The 17,107-nt window shown below is 41.8% G+C and overlaps 1 protein-coding gene across 7 annotated transcripts in view; it reads left to right on the forward strand.

Annotated features, from left to right (window-relative positions):
- The window catches only part of atp8a2 (ATPase phospholipid transporting 8A2), a 792,435-nt gene that overhangs the window by 321,169 nt on the left and 454,159 nt on the right, over positions 1-17,107 (forward strand). For all 7 annotated transcript variants that reach the window (XM_038818743.1, XM_038818747.1, XM_038818746.1 and 4 more), the window contains 4 exons: positions 4,997-5,124; positions 6,087-6,164; positions 8,554-8,642; positions 9,907-9,951. In XM_038818743.1, the coding sequence (XP_038674671.1) occupies positions 4,997-5,124; positions 6,087-6,164; positions 8,554-8,642; positions 9,907-9,951 (340 nt within the window). The remainder of the gene's footprint in view (positions 1-4,996; positions 5,125-6,086; positions 6,165-8,553; positions 8,643-9,906; positions 9,952-17,107) is intronic.

The raw sequence follows: 17,107 nt of genomic DNA on the forward strand, positions 1-17,107 counted from the left end.
ACAGGCGGCGGAATGTGGCGAATAGGGGCTTTTCACAGTAACTTCATTGAAGCCTACTCGTGACAATAAGCGATTTTCATTTTTCATTTCATCAGGGTAAACAGCCAATGACTTCAGTGACTTTGAACTATTCTCAGACATTAAACCAGTATGTATAAACCACTGAGTTCCCACACTTAATTTTTAATTTTGCAGGTAACAAAATAAATTAACTATGGGATTAAGATAAAAGCTAAAATATCATAAACTTACAAAATTAAATACATGGATTTTTAAAATCATAATAGAGAATTCTAACATTGAACAAATACAAAATTACTATTTTAAAGACCATTATGGGATGTTTGGCAGCACTTCTGAACTTGATGTTTCATAAGAACATAAGAACTAGGAGCAGGAGTAGGCCATATGGCCCCTTGAGCCTGCTCCGCCATTCAATTAGATCATGGCTGATCTTTTGTGGACTCAGCTCCACTTTCCGGCCCGAACACCATAACCCTTAATCCCTTTATTCTTCAAAAAACTATCTATCTTTACCTTAAAAACATGTAATGAAGGAGCCTCAACTGATTCACTGGGCAAGGAATTCCATAGATTCACAACCCTTTGGGTGAAGAAGTTCCTCCTAAACTCAGTCCTAAATCTCCTTCCCCTTATTTTGAGGCTATGTCCCCTAGTTCTGCTGTCACCCGCCAGTGGAAACAACCTGCCCGCATCTATCCTATCTATTCCCTTCATAATTTTAAATGTTTTTATAAGATCCCCCCCTCATCCTTCTAAATTCCAACGAGTACAGTCCCAGTCTACTCAACCTCTCCTCATAATCCAACCCCTTCAGCTCTGGGATTAACCTAGTGAATCTCCTCTGCACACCCTCCAGTGCCAGTACGTCCTTTCTCAAGTAAGGAGACCAAAACTGAACACAATACTCCAGGTGTGGCCGCACTAACACCTTATACAATTGCAACATAACCTCCCTAGTCTTAAACTCCATCCCTCTAGCAATGAAGGACAAAATTCCATTTGCCTTCTTAATCACCTGTTGCACTTGTAAACCAACCTTCTGTGACTCATGCACTAGCACACCCAAGTCTCTCTGAACAGCGGCATGCTTTAATATTTTATTGTTTAAATAATAATCCCGTTTGCTGTTATTCCTACCAAAATGGATAAGCTCACATTTATCAACATTGTATTCCATCTGCCAGACCCTAGCCCATTCACTTAACCTATCCAAATCCCTCTGCAGACTTCCAGTATCCTCTGCACTTTTCGCTTTACCACTCATCTTAGTGTCATCTGCAAACTTGGACACATTGCCCTTGGTCCCCAACTCCAAATCATCTATGTAAATTGTGAACAATTGTGGGCCCAACACGGATCCCTGAGGGACACCACTAGCTACTGATTGCCAACCAGAGAAACACCCATTTATCCCAACACTTTGCTTTCTATTAATTAACCAATCCTCTATCCATGCTACTACTTTACCCTTAATGCCATGCATCTTTATCTTATGCAGCAACCTTTTGTGTGGCACCTTGTCAAAGGCTTTCTGAAAATCCAGATATACCACATCCATCGGCTCCCCGTTATCTACTGCACTGGTAATGTCCTCAAAAAAGTCCACTAAATTAGTTAGGCATGACCTGCCCTTTACGAACCCATGCTGCGTCTGCCCAATGGGACAATTTCTGTCCAGATGCCTCGCAATTTCTTCCTTGATGATAGATTCCAGCATCTTCCCTACTACCGAAGTTAAGCTCACTGGCCTATAATTTCCTGCTTTCTGCCTACCTCCTTTTTTAAACAGTGGCGTCACATTGGCTAATTTCCAATCCACCGGGACCACCCCAGAGTCTAGTGAATTTCGGTAAATTATCACTAGTGCAGCTGCAATTTCCCTAGCCATCTCTTTTAGCACTCTGGGATGCATTCCATCAGGGCCAGGAGACTTGTCTACCTTTAGCCCCATTAGCTTGCCCATCACTACCTCCTTAGTAATAACAATCCTCTCAAGGTCCTCGCCTGTCATAGCCTCATTTCTATCAGTCGCTGGCATGTTATTTGTGTCTTCCACTGTGAAGACCGACCCAAAAAACCTGTTCACTCCTCAGCCGTTTCCTCATTTCCCATTATTAAAACTCCCTTCTCATCCTCTAAAGGACCAATATTTACCTTAGCCACTCTTTTTTGTCTTATATATTTGTAAAAACTTTTACTGTCTGTTTTTATATTCTGAGCAAGTTTACTCTCATACTCTATCTTACTCTTCTTTATAGCTTTTTTAGTAGCTTTCTGTTGCCCCCTAAAGATTTCCCAGTCCTCTAATCTCCCAGCAATCTTTGCCACTTTATATGCTTTTTCCTTCAATTTGATACTCTCCCTTATTTCCTTAGATATCCACGGTCGATTTTCCCTCTTTCTTCCGTCCTTCCTTTTTGTTGGTATAAACCTTTGCTGAGCACTGTGAAAAATCGCTTGGAAGGTTCTCCACTGTTCCTCAACTGTTCCACCATAAAGTCTTAGCTCCCAGTCTACCTTAGCTAGTTCTTCTCTCATCCCCTTGTAATCTCCTTTGTTTAAACACAAAACACTAGTATTTGATTTTACTTTCTCACCCTCCATCTGTATTTTAAATTCCACCATATTGTGAACGCTCCTTCCGAGAGGATCCCTAACTATGAGATCATGAATCAATCCTGTCTCATTACACAGGACAAGATCTAGGACCGCTTGTTCCCTCGTAGGTTCCATTACATACTGTTCTAGGAAACTATCGCGGATACATTCTATAAACTCCTCCTCAAGGTTGCCTCGACCGACCTGGTTAAACCAATCGACATGTAGATTAAAATCCCCCACTATAACTGTTGTACCATTTCTACATGCTGTACCATTTCTACATGCATCAGTTATTTCTTTGTTTATTGCCTGCCCCACCATAACGTTAATTGCTGGCCGATAGACTACCCCTATCTTTTTCGCCTTGCTATTCCTGATTTCCACCCAAATGGATTCAACCTTATCCTCCATAGCACCGATGTCATCCCTTACTATTGCCCGGATGTCATCCTTAAATAACAGAGTTTCATAGCTCAGTTACTTCACATTCATCTAGATCAGGGGTGTCAAACTCAAATACACCGTGGGCCAAAATTAAAAAATCGGGACAAGTCAAGGGCCGGACTGGTTCAATGTTTTTTTGCAAAACTTATTGAGATGAACTTATTGAACCTGGAACTAATAAAGCTTAGGTTATTGCCTATAAAAACAACATTAAATATTAAATAAATAAAAAAATCAGTTGCATTTATTTCTTATTGCATTATCTGGAGCTTTTCCAGAGTAATTTCTAATGAAAACATTTTTCCACAGGCCAACACTTTGTGATTCACACTATACCTGAATTAACTCGGCATCAGCCATATCATACGCCATAGGCGCTTCAATTGCTGGGGCCAGCTTTAATAGTAATTAGATATTATTAGGGCAGCACGGTGGCCTAGTGGTTAGCACAACCGCCTCACGGTGCTGAGGTCCCAGGTTCGATCCCGGCTCTGGGTCACTGTCCGTGTGGAGTTTGCACGTTCTCCCCGTGTCTGCGTGGGTTTCGCCCCCACAACCCAAAAATGTGCAGAGTAGGTGGATTGGCCACGCTAAATTGCCCCTTAATTTGGGGCCTCACGGTAGCATGGTGGTTAGCATCAATGCTTCACAGCTCCAGGGTCCCAGGTTCGATTCCCGGCTGGGTGACTGTCTGTGTGGAGTCTGCACGTCCTCCCCGTGTGTGCGTGGGTTTCCTCCGGGTGCTCCGGTTTCCTCCCACAGTCCAAAGATGTGCGGGTTAGGTGGATTGGCCATGCTAAATTGCCCGTAGTGTAAGGTTAATGGGGGGATTGTTGGGTTACGGGTATACGGGTTATGTGGGTTTAAGTAGGGTGATCGTTGCTCGGCACAACATTGAGGGCCGAAGGGCCTGTTCTGTGCTGTACTGTTCTATGGATTCTATGGATTAATTGGAAAAAATAATTGGCTAATCTAAATTTAAAAAAAAAAGTAATTAGATATTATCTCGCGGGCCAAAGATACCGGGCCTTGAGTTTGACATATATGATCTAGATATAATGTTTTCAGCGACCATTAATAATCCCGCTGATGTTAAATGCAAGGATATCCCAAAACCCAGAAGAGTAACCTGCAACGCCAAGTTCTTAGTGGTATATATTTTCAATATGGTATACTGAGATAGGCAAATAAGGAACAGTCCAGCTGTTTTGTGACCAATTCATAAAGAATATTTATTAACTTGCAAGGAAACACATGGCAAGAAGTAGTATTATACACTACAACAGTACACTTAACTGAATTGATTGCTATATACACGTAGTATCTCATGTAGTTACCCCTTTGTTCCCAACTATCTACTTTTCCTGAACTCTGAGATGTCCCTTGTTCCCAAACAACATCCAATATTATCTAACTTTTTGAGCTAAATCCAGCAGATGGTTACCATACCCAGATTATTTGTCACGTTTGGGAAAACCATCTTCAGTTTCAGCGAAGGCTTAATATTCTCTGTTCAAGTTTTGGAATTTAACGAGCGGCTTTTTAGCAATAACTTGTTTTCAGGGATATTTGCTTTCTGCAGCTGGATGTGGTTGTCATGGTAGCTGCTTGTACTGTGTCCCTTTATCCAGTTATTGTGCTATAGATATATCATTCTTGCCCTTTGATGTTCTGCACCCTGGGGTCCCGGCTTTTAGCATACCCTTATCTCTCCACTTTGAAGTCACCCTATGGAGGCGCTAGGCAGTTCTGACAGCAATCACTGCATTTCTACATGCAACTGTCACGTGTGGATACCAGAATTTGTCCAGTGAAGCCTAAAAAATAGCTAATTAGGCCAGAATAGTATACATGTCATACGATGCATTTAGATTTTGTTCTGATATCTGTGTCGAGCAATTAATTGTAACTTTGTTTCATTTCATAGGTACTGTCTCAGCTAATTTTGGGTACAATCTTCTGACCTTCATCATTCTTTACAACAATCTTATTCCAATCAGCCTGCTAGTAACACTGGAAGTTGTTAAGTTTACCCAAGCACTCTTTATTAACTGGGTATGTGTATTTTTTAAAACATGTGTTATTTAAGATTTATATATTCAAATATTTATAATTCTGTTTTGCTGACTCCCATAATGGCTCAATGAGTTCATTCAGTGGGCCGAGTGATGCAGATGTGGAATTTGCCACGACAGGGAATGGTTAAAGTGAGTAGTGTAGATGCATTTAAGGGGAAGCTAAACAAGCATATTAGGGAGAAGGGATTAGAATGTTGCAATGATAATTTTAGATGAGGAACAATGGGGGGATTGAGTGGAGCATAAATTCACCATGGACTGGTTGGCTAAATGGCCTGTTTTTGTGCAGTACTTCTCATGTAAATGGTTCAGCAAGGTTTGGTTCTTAGTCTGTGCTGACTAACCTAGAAGTGGCAAAACTGCAACTATTTGTCATGTTTCTTAATTAGAAAGAAATTGCTGCTTGCTCTTGTTCTTGATTGTTGTCCAGTGAAACCAATTGTAGTGAGCTGGTGCGAATATTAACTGGACAGAATGTAACATCATCTTTGATGTTTTCTCACAATTGAATGACTCAGACATGAATAATAACAACTTTGGTAAAATACAGGATGATTCCCATGGGACCTATACTTTAACAAGCAATGACTTTGAGGAAGGGAGAAAAATTGTTAGGAAATTGTTGAATTATATCTTTGTGAATATCAAAGGAATGTTTGGGTAATACTTTAATCAGCTTTAAGTAATTTTCTTCCTTGTACAGTTGCAATTTTTAGGGTATTTGCTATATTTTTCTTGTGCTTAAGGCAAATAGTATAATGCACAATATTGGATAACTATTTTTGAGCAATGTGTCTTTAGGTATGGAAACACATTTTTAGTTTCATCATTCAGTTCTAGAATGTTTACCATGTAAAATAAATTGTAGGTACATGTTTAAATTGTAGTACATGTAAGGGGCTCTGAATTGGATGTCTCATTTGTCTTTGGATATTTTAGGATATGGATATGTACCATCCAGAAACAGACATGCCTGCGATGGCTAGAACATCTAATCTGAATGAAGAACTTGGCCAGGTGGGAGTCATCTACAGTTTTAAATAACAGAATCGTTTTCACTGAATTTCATCAAACAGAAAGCAGGATATAATTGACTTTTGCGTTTATTTCCAGGAAAATACTTTGTTTTCAATTTGCCTTGAGCTACTTCAAAATGTTAAAATATGTAAGACTTTGATCTAGAACTTTGGGATCTACATATTGTAAGGATGGGAATAGAGGGATACGGACCTCGGAAGTGTAGAAGATTTTAGTTTAGATGGGCAAGGCTTGGCGCAGTCTTGGAGGCCGAAGGGCCTGTTCCTGTGCTGTACTTTTCTTTGTTCTTTGTTCTTTGTACTGTTCCCCACAATGAACGTTTTGTATTTATGGCTTTATGACTGTCAAAAATCCCCATCTTTGATTCTTGAAACTTCTGTCAAAAATGTAGTTAGAAACCACGTTTCTAGTGTACGTCAGATATCCTTATGGAGCTTTGATTGCCCTCTTCGTGAATAATCTTGGAACATATATAAACTGAATATACTTGAGATGGTTCGGTGCGTTATAAGGATGTATTGTTTCAACTATTCTCTTCTGCAAGCCTTACCCCTTTCCTTTGATAATTGGTGACCATTCTCTCAGCAGTTTAGGCCCTAAACTCTGGAATCTGCTCCTTAAAACTGTCTGCTGCTGCATCTTATTCTCTTCCTTTTAGCCACCCTTCTAACATCTCCTTCCTTGGCTGGGTATAAACTTTTCCCATTATGCTTCCATCAAGTGTCTTGGGGTACTTGCCTCTGTTAAAGGTGTTATTTAAGTGCAAGTTGTTTTCTCTTTTTAGTGCAGTCACATTACTTGAAGGTGTGCTGCCTGTGCAGCTTTGCATGTATTAGATATCAGAGCAACAGTGTTGTCTTAACATTGTAATAATCATCCTAATATATAAGGGAACTTTGGTACTACAGTAACATCATCAAATAATATCAGGCCTATTGCACCTGGAATGTTCTGGTGATGACATCCTGGTATGTTATACTGCATTTGCTGATATTTTATATTACATAGATGACATAGAATTTACAGTGCAGAAGGCAGTGCAAATGCCTAACCATCAAAGTAACTTTACCATTAATTTTGGAACAAAAAGCATTTGCTTATTTCTCGTAGATTACTTCCCATGTTTCATTTTGAAACTTAATGAATGATAATCCTGCATTTTACCTTTGACAATTTTAAAGGTCATGTGTCACTCAGCAATGCAACACTCAATTCAGATTCTGTTGTTGATGAGTTGTGGAGAATATCAGACATTGCCAACTGAAGTTGCATATGTCCTTCAGCATAAGCTTGATACCATCTCCCAAGTGGTTTTGCAGCAACATTAATGTGGCAACTGGCTTATGCATTACTTAAATAGGACCCTCTGAAATTGATTCAATTTAACAAACAATGGTGCTGTATGCCAGCAGTTCATTTTCATAATTCATCCATGAACCTTAACAATGAATATCAAATTATTCAACAGTGAGAGTATCATGGTTAAGCCCAATGATGTCCTCATCTTAAAAAATCAATTGCAGCATTGGTTACTGGATAGTGATCAGGAGAGGGAATGTTGGGCTTGGATTTTTACCCATCTCTCTCCTGAGTTAACAGTGCTCAAAGGGGGCAGCACGGTGGCGCAGTGGGTTAGCCCTGCAGCCTCGCGGCGCCGAGGTCCCAGGTTCGATCCTGGCTCTGGGTCACTGTCCGTGTGGCGTTTGCACATTCTCCCCGTGTCTGTGTGGGTTTCGCCCCCACAACCCAAAAGATGTGCAAGGTAGGTGGATTGGCCATGCTAAATTGCCCCTTAATTGGAAAAATTAATTGGGTACTCTAAATTTATAAAAGAAAACAGTGCTCAAAGTAACATAATGCTACAAATAACTAGCTAAATCAACATCAATCACAGATGGATCCTGACACCTTGGTCTCTATGGCTAAATTCTTAATTGTGAAAGACTTGATCTTATTTTTCTTCACCTGAAGATTTATGTAATAGTACCCTGTCTGTAATATGTTTGTACCCTGTCTATAATATGTTTGGAGGGAAATGCAAAGTGTTATAAAAAAGTTATTAAATAATGGGCAAAAAAAACCTCAGAGCTTAGTAATAAGAATAGAATGTTAAAAGAATCATGTACCCTTCAGAAATTTAACTGAACAACAGGATGTAATCTGGTAGTTTGATCAACCAGTTTAGATTATCATCTAATCAAATATAACCATATTTGAAGTTCAACCTAAAAGTTAGGATCTGCAAAGAGTTGTTATATGTGCACAGACAGTTCCTGCTGTGAGGGGAAAAGCTCCACCTGTTCTTTCATTTTAAACATATTTAAACAGATTTCTGAAAAATTAAATTATTTTTCTTGTTCCATTTCAGGTCAAGTACATATTTTCAGACAAAACTGGAACCTTAACTTGCAATGTCATGCAGTTCAAAAAATGTTCCATTGCTGGCATTACATATGGGTAAGGGCACAAATGAGTGGTCATGCATCTGCATATTTTTAGATTCTACTTTACTTTGAAATTACCTAGATATCAGGAATATATTTCACAAAAGTGTAAGAGGAAATGTGGAGCAAAATTATGCAAAGCACCTAAATAGTCCACCAGTTTACTACACAAAACCAGTAGTGCTTAGAAACCATCAAACGTGCAAAACCAGGGGCTCATTTATTTTTCTATATTTGGTACAATTTGTCCTAATTTATTGTGTGCCACATCCTTCCATATTGTCATTATCCAAGTTACTTGTTACCATTGTTGTGAGTGAGTGAAAAATATACCCCTTTCCCAAAAATAGTAATGAAAATTTATTATGAACTTGAATTCATGGACAAATCAGAACAGCTGAAAATAATTAGCTGACAGTACAGTAGTCGCTCCTGGGATCAGCTGATTTTGGAAGTGAGAATAAACCAGGTTCAATCCCAGGTCTGTACTGAGCTAGCATCTCTCAGCTGGGTGGTAATTGTGGCACTCACTGTGCCTGAGGCAGAATAAAATAAGTCAACATAATCACATTTAATCATTATTCATTGACGCCTGTTGAAAATGTAGATTTATTTTAACATGTTTGGTGACACAATGGTGTGGTCATAGCTTTTCTGTGGTCTCCTCACAACATAAAAAATATAATGGTGTTTACCAGTAAGACTCAGAGGGCTCAGTTGAGTTATGTAACAATACCTAGTTACAATTGGGGGTTTAATGGAACAGGGAGGGGAAAATGAAGGAACGCGGTATCATAGTAAAATAAAATTGGAGATGTGTCAAAACATTTGATCCACTCTGAAAAATGTGCAATAAAAAAAAATCTAATTTACAATGCGTTGTCTGAAGAAGTAGGAAAGATTAAAACAACATTTGTAAATCATATTCTTAGGTGTTTTTTGCTACAGAGAATTTGATGACATCTGGTGTCTTCACACTGTGATGGTAATTCCATTCTTAGAATATTGTAGGAGAAATTCTTTAATATAAGAGAAAAAGTATGAAGGATAAGTTAATTGTTGATCACTTTTATTGCTAATTTGTCATTTGCAAAATTGCATCAAACAGTGTAATTATCCACAGTGTTCTAGAGAGTGAAAGACTCAGATCCATTGCAAGATGAAATCCACAAAACACCCGGTCTTATCCCATGTGGATTTATTATGGGTATTTGCATTTTATGCTTTTAGAGTTGGTGCACTTAGTATACAATAAAATTCTCATCTCTTTCTCCTAGTCATTATCCAGATTCAGACACTGAACGCTCCTCTGACGATTTGGGGTACGAGAATCTTTTTAATGTTTTACCAGTTTCATTTGCAATTTGTAACATATATTGCAGATTATGTTTTGTCAAGGAGGTTTTTTTTAAGTACTTGATGTCACTGAGTTGCTTTAGGTTTGGCATTAAAGGCCGCCTCTCGGTGAAATATTCACAATTGACGAACAGAGGTTAGACATTTAGCTAAACCATAATAATAGCACTTGGTGGGTAAGGATGAATACTGATTTCTCGAAATATCAGAGTATGAATACATGTTACAGCTCCTCCCTCCACATCAAGGACAGAGATTAAATGCACATCCCTGCTATTGATGGCAGAGGTACCATCTGAATCAGATCGGGGAAGTGGTCACATCATGGTAATATCACTGGTAAAGTAATCCAGAGGCCCAAGCGAATGCCCTGTGGAATGGATTCAAAGCCCACCATGGCAACTGGTAGAATTTAAATTCAATTAATAAATCTGTGATTAATAGATAGTCTCAATATAAGTGACCATGAAGCAATTGTAAAAACCCATTTGGTCATTAATGTTCTTGAGGGAAAGAAATCTGCCGTCCTTAGCTGATCTGGTCTACATGTACCGCAGGACCCACAGCAATGTGGTTGACTCTTAATTGCCCTCTGAAATGTCGTAGCAAGTAACTAAGTTGTATCACATCACGATGCAGTATAAAAGGAATGAAACCAGACAGACCACTTGACATTGACCTAAGCAGCGGAAACAATAACAGCAAATACAGTACTGGTGACCCAGCAAAGTCTTCTTCACATCTGGGGATTGTGCCAAAATTGGAAAAGCTGGGCAATCCACCTACCCTGCACATCTTTGGGTTGTGAGGGTGAGACCCTCTCAGACACTGGGAGAATGTCCCGAGAACGAACCCGGGTCCTTGGCGGCGTGCGACAGCAGTGCTAACCACTGCACCGCCGTGCCGTCCTTGTCTGGGTATATCCTATCCTACCAGCAGGCCGATTCACCAGAGGTGGCCCACAGTCAGGAGGGATTTTTCCTGGGAGTCCTCACTTTGTGTCTGGATCCCATGAAATCTCATGATATCAGGTCAAACATGGGCAAGGAAACCTGCAACTTATCCCCTAACTCCTTCCCTTAAGGAGACTGAAAGTGTTTACAATACTTTAGATGTGGTCTCACCAATGCCATGTAGAATTGCAGTAGCAAGAGTTCCCTACTTTTGTACTCTATCCCCCCGTGCAATGACAACAGCATTGCATTTGCCTTACTTATTACTTGCTGTGCCTGTATGATAGCTTTTTGTGCTTCAGGTACGAGGACACCCAGACCCTTCTGTACCACAGTATTCTGCAGTGTCTCTCCATGAAAATAATCTGCTTTTCTGTTCTCCCAGCCGAAGTTACCTTACATTTTATTACATTATATGCCATTATCAGTGGCACGTTGGACAGTGGTCAGCGCTGTTGCTTCACAGCGCCAGGGTCCCAGGTTCGATTCCCGGCTTGGGTCACTGCCTGTGCAGAGTCTGCACGTTCTCCCTGTGTCTGTGTGGGTTTCCTCCGGGTACTCCGGTTTCCTCCCACAAGTCCTGAAAGACGTGCTGTTAAGTAATTTGGATATTCTGAATTCTCCCTCTGTGTACCCGAACAGGCGCCGGGATGTGGCCACAAGGGGCTTTTCACGGTAACTTCATTGCAGTGTTAATGTAAGCTTACTTGTGACAATAATAAAGATTATTATTATCATCCGCCAAGTTTTTGCCCACTTAGTTAACCAATCTATATCCCTTTGCAAACTCTTCTTGTATCCTCCTCAAATCTTGCTTTGCTGCCTGTCTTTACATCATGAGCAACTTTGGCTACAGTATGCTCAGTCCCTTCAATTAAGACATTAATATAGATGTAAATAGTTGAGGCTGCAACGCTGACCCCTGTGATATCCCACTAGTTGCACGTTGCCAACCTGAAAATGACACATTTATCCCCACTCTGCTTTCTGTTAGTTAGCCAATCCTCTATCCATGTCCTTTCCCCTACCACCCTCACCAGCATGAACTTTTATCCTGTGCTGTAATCTTTTAATTTTTTTGTGCAGCACCCTTTTATGTGGAACCTTATTGTGAATGCCTTTTGGAAATTGAAATGTACTAATTACACCGCTATCTTCCTCTTAGAACTCTAATAAATTTGTCAATCACTATTACTCTTTCATACAACCATTTTGACTGCTTGATTTTATTGCAGTTTTCTAAATGTCTAGGTGCTACTTCCTTAACCATAGATTCCAACATTTTCCCAATGATAGATGTTGTGAAACCATCCGCTTGTTGGCCTACTTTCTGTCTCTCTCCTTTCTTGAATAGGGCCATTACGTTTTCAGTTTTCCAGAATTTGTTTAGAATCAAGGAAATGTTGGAAGATTTCAAGCAATGTATCTCTGCAGACACTCCTTTTAAGATTATAGAATGCAGACCATCAGGTCCAAGGAACGAGTCAGCCTTGAGTCCCAATAGTTTTCCTTGTACTTTTTAGTGATCATGTTTGTTTAAATTCCTTCCTCCCTTTTGCCCTCTGATGGGCCACTATTATTGGGATGATTTTAGTCTTCTACTGTGAAAACAGACATAAAATATTTTCCCCAAGTCTCTGCCATTTCTTTGTTTCCTATTATTCATTCCCCTATCTCATTCTCTAAGGGACCAACATTTAGTTTAACTGCTCTCTTCCTTATTATATACTTAATGACTTTTTTACTGTCTGTTTTTATATTTCTTGTAGCTTTACTCTCAAACTATTTTTCTCTTTTTTTTTAGTCACCTTGCTGGCTTCTAAAATTTTGCTAACATTTGGTATTACTATACATCTTTGCAGCATTACTTTCAACTCTATATGATCCTTAACTTCCAAAGTTCACCACAGGTTGTTCATTATTTGTGTCGAGACTGTTTCTCAATAAAATCTATTTTTGTAGAGAATTCTGAAGTAGATGTTTTCTTTCTAATGAAATGGTTCTTATCCTTCTATCTGGATTGGATTGGATTTGTTTATTGTCACGTGTACCGAGGTACAGTGAAAAGTATTTTTCTGCAAGCAGCTCAACAGATCATTAGAAAAGGGAATTAAACAAAATTCAAGAAAATACATGAGAATACATAATAGGGCAACACAAGATATACAATGTAACTACATAAGCATTGGCATCGGTTGAAGCATACAGGGTGTAGTGTTAATGAGGTCAGTCAATAAGAGGGTCATTTAGGAGTCTGGTGACAGTGGGGAAGAAGCTGTTTTTGAGTCTGTTTGTGCGTGTTCTCAGACTTCTGAATCTCCTGCCCGATGGAAGAAGTTGGAAAAGTGAGTTGAAAAGTGATGCATTAGATGATGGGAATGCGGCCTCAGAAACTTGGTGAAGTCAGATGAGACTATACACTTCACTTCTCATGGTGGCTGAACAAGCCAATTCTGGAAAGGCAAAGTCTGCCACAAGTGACACACACAAATTGTCCCTAGTGTTAAGAACCCCGCTGATGTTGGATACTATGATATCCCAAATTCCAGAAGGGTAACTTGGAACACTGGTTCTTAGTGGTGTGTATTTTCAGTTTGGTACACTGTAAAAAAAAAAAAGATACGTAAATCAGGGGGGAATAGTCCAGTCATTTTGTGATCAATTAATAAAGAATATTTGTTAACTTAAAAGAAAAACACACAACAAGAAGGACCAAAGTACACTACAGAAGTACACTTAACTAAACTGATGGCTATAAATACACAGTATTAAATGAAGTTACCCCTTTGTTTCAACTATTTACATTTCCTGAACTCTGAGATCCCCCTTTTTCCCAAGCAATATTATATAACTCTGTGAGCTAAATCCAGCAGATAGCTGCCATGCACAGGTTATTTGTCCATGTTTAGGAAAACCTTCTTTTGGTATTTTAGATTTTAATCAGCCACCTTTTAGCAATAACCTGTTTTCAGGGGAATCTTTCTTCAGCTGGGTGTGGCTATCATGGTAGCTGCTTCTACTATATCCCTTTCTCCAGTTACTGTGCTATGGATATATAATTCTTTACCTTTGATTTGCCCACTCTGTGGACCCAGTTTACACCATTTATGTGCCTATTCCTTTATCTCTCCACTTTGAAGTCACCTCTTCTAAACCCAATGTTCTCCCCATGCCAACACATTTGCTGTTCTCACTGTTGTTCCAATTCGCATATCAAACTATCTCTTCAGTCAGCTGCATTTATTAATCTCCTTTTATCCCAATTTCATTTTTTAATCTTAATTTTCCCCAATTCTTAACACTAGCCATTGGTACAGGATGCTCTCTGCAGATACCTTGTTTGCAGGGCTGGCATCTGCTTTGGAGCTTCTGAAAGTACGTTGTTGTGGCAATATTTTGCCTGCAGCTGGAGTCGCAATTTGTAGCAATCGTTAGATAGAGATTTCACTTGTCATTATTTATGTTGAGGGCTTTCATTTGATTTCGACAGCATCTTTTAATCGGATTTGCGGGCCCTGCTGGGCTCTTGCCATGGGCTACCTCTTTTATAGAATATCCTTGGGATGTGCCCAAGATAGTGGTCTTACTTTGCTTGATTAGGTCTGGCATATTTGACATGTTTGCCATAGAAAGGAGTGCTTCATTGCACAACCAGGGTAAAATTCTGGGCCTAAATTAAGTTGACATTGTCTTTCCATATGATGTCAAGGATGCATAATAGACACCAGAGGCGGAAGTTTTTGAGCTTTTGCTATTGGTAGTAGTACGTCATCCAAACTGCCAGTCATGTGCTAAGGATACAGGCTTTGTAGATGAGCATCGTGTCCTACGGGTTGGTTTGTTGTCCCATGCCTATTTTGGTCAGCCAGAGGTGGTGGCTGCCATTTCCAATGCATGTGCTCAGCTCTTTGTCAAGAGGCAGGTGTTTGGCGTGGTAGATCCAAGGTCGTATAATAGACAATGTGCACCCACTTCCCTCAGCCCTGACAATGTGCACCTATCCTGATGGAACCATCAATTCACCAGACACGTGTTTCCGATATGAATCTAGGCTTTAATCGACTTACTTCAGAGCCAGCCTGTTACCCGTTGATGAACTCTTAGTGATCTCAGGCTGACTCTGGACAAGGGTATTTATACAGCTGCACTAGGGGGAGGAGTCATGGACAGAGCCAAGAGTTGAGCCCAGTACAAGTTCCTGAGTACTCCCAGAGCTACTCCCCCTAGTGGTAGGATAGCGCTACTGCGCTTACAAAGACAGTGTGAATGATCACATATACATATATATATTACATTCACCACATTCACCCCCTGCAAAAAAAATCAAGTCCGGCGAGTGTGGTGGGGGTGGTGGCCTACAACGTCAGTCTGTCCGGTGGTCGAATTGCCCGTTGTGATCTGCGGAGCACCGGGGTTGCAGCCTCTTGTAGTAGCTGGATGGGTGTTGTGTGCTGGGGTACGATGGCGGACTCCAGCGAGGGTTGTGAGAGCTTCATACTCTCCTGGTTCGACCGGGGACTGGGGGTGCTGGGGGCTGGCCGGCGCGGGGGGCGGAACTGGTGGAGCGAGCTCGTGGGCTTGGGAGCGCAAGGGGGCGGCAGCATGGGGTGTAGGGTGAGAGGTCCTTCTGTGGGGGTAGAGGGGGCGCTGGATCCGGCGGGTGCCAGATCACGGAGGGATACCGTGTCCTGACGGCCGTCAGGGAACTCGACGAATGCGTACTGGGGGTTGGAGTGGAGCAGGCGCACCTTTTCAACAAGGGGGTTGGTTTTGTGCGCCCTGACGTGTTTCCTCAGAAGTACGGGGCCCAGCGTCCTCAGCCATGCCGGAAGTGAGACCCCCGTGATAGTGCCCCTGGAAAAAATGAAGAGCCTCTCGTGAGGGGTCTGGTTGGTCGCCGTGCACAAAAGGGACCTAATAGCGTGGAGCGCGTCTGGGAGAACTTCCTGCCACTGGGAGACTTGGAGCTTTCTAGACCGGAGGGCCAGTAGGACGGTCTTCCAGACCGTCGCGTTCTCCCTTTCCACTTGCCCGTTCCCCCTGGGGTTGAAGCTGGTAGTCCTGCTCGAGGCAATGCCCGTGTCAAGCAGGTACTGACGCAGCTCATCGCTCATGAAGGACAAACCCCAGTCGCTGTGAACGTAGCTGGGGAAACCAAACAGGGTGAAGATGCTATGCAGGGCCCTAATGACTGTGTGTGAGGTCATGTCGGGGCACGGGATAGCGAATGGGAAACGGGAGAACTCATCTACGACGTTTAAAAAGTAAACGTTCTTGTTAGTTGAGGGGAGTGGCCCTTTGAAATCAATCGCGAGACGTTCAAAGGGCCTAGAAGCCTTGACCAGGTGGGCCCTGTCTGGTCTATAGAAGCGCGGTTTGCACTCCGCACAGATCGGGCAGTCCCTGGTGACCGCTTTTACCTCCTCGTTGGAGAAAGGCAGGTTTCGAGCCCTGATGTAGTGGGCGAGCCGGGTGACCCCTGGGTGGCAGAGGTCATTGTGGATGACTTTTAATTGGTCGATCTGCGCGCTGGCGCATGTCCCGCGGGATAGGGCATCCGGAGGCTCGTTGAGCTCCCCGGGTCGATATTTGATATTGTAATTGTAGGTGGAGAGTTCGATCCTCCACCTCAGAATTTTGTCGTTTTTAATTTTGCCCCTTTGCGAGTTGTCGAACATGAAGGCAACCGATCTTTGGTCGGTGATGAGGGTGAACCTCCTACCTGCGAGGTAGCGCCTCCAGTGATGGATAGCCTCCACAATGGCTTGTGCTTCTTTCTCGACTGAAGAGTGTCGGAGTTCTGAAGCGGAGAGGGTACGGGAGAAAAATGCAACTGGTCTCCCTGCCTGATTTAACGTGGCTGCAAGAGCTACCTCTGAGGCGTCGCTCTCTACCTGAAATGGGGTGGATTCATCCACCTCCCGCATGGCCGCTTTGGTGATGTCCTCCTTGATGCCATCGAAGGCCTGGCGTGCCTCGGCTGACAGGGGAAATCGTGTGGCCCTAAAGAGTGGGTGGGCTTTGTCCGCATATTGAGGGACCCACTGGGCGTAGTAGGAAAAGAAGCCCAAGCACCGTTTGAGGGCCTTGGGGCAATGGGGGAGGGGGAGTTCTAAGAGGGGGCACATACTGACAATGTGCACCCACCTCCCTCAACTCTGATGATGTG

The sequence above is a fragment of the Scyliorhinus canicula genome, chromosome 14 (assembly GCF_902713615.1).
Source record: "Scyliorhinus canicula chromosome 14, sScyCan1.1, whole genome shotgun sequence".
Taxonomy (NCBI): Eukaryota; Metazoa; Chordata; class Chondrichthyes; order Carcharhiniformes; family Scyliorhinidae; genus Scyliorhinus; species Scyliorhinus canicula.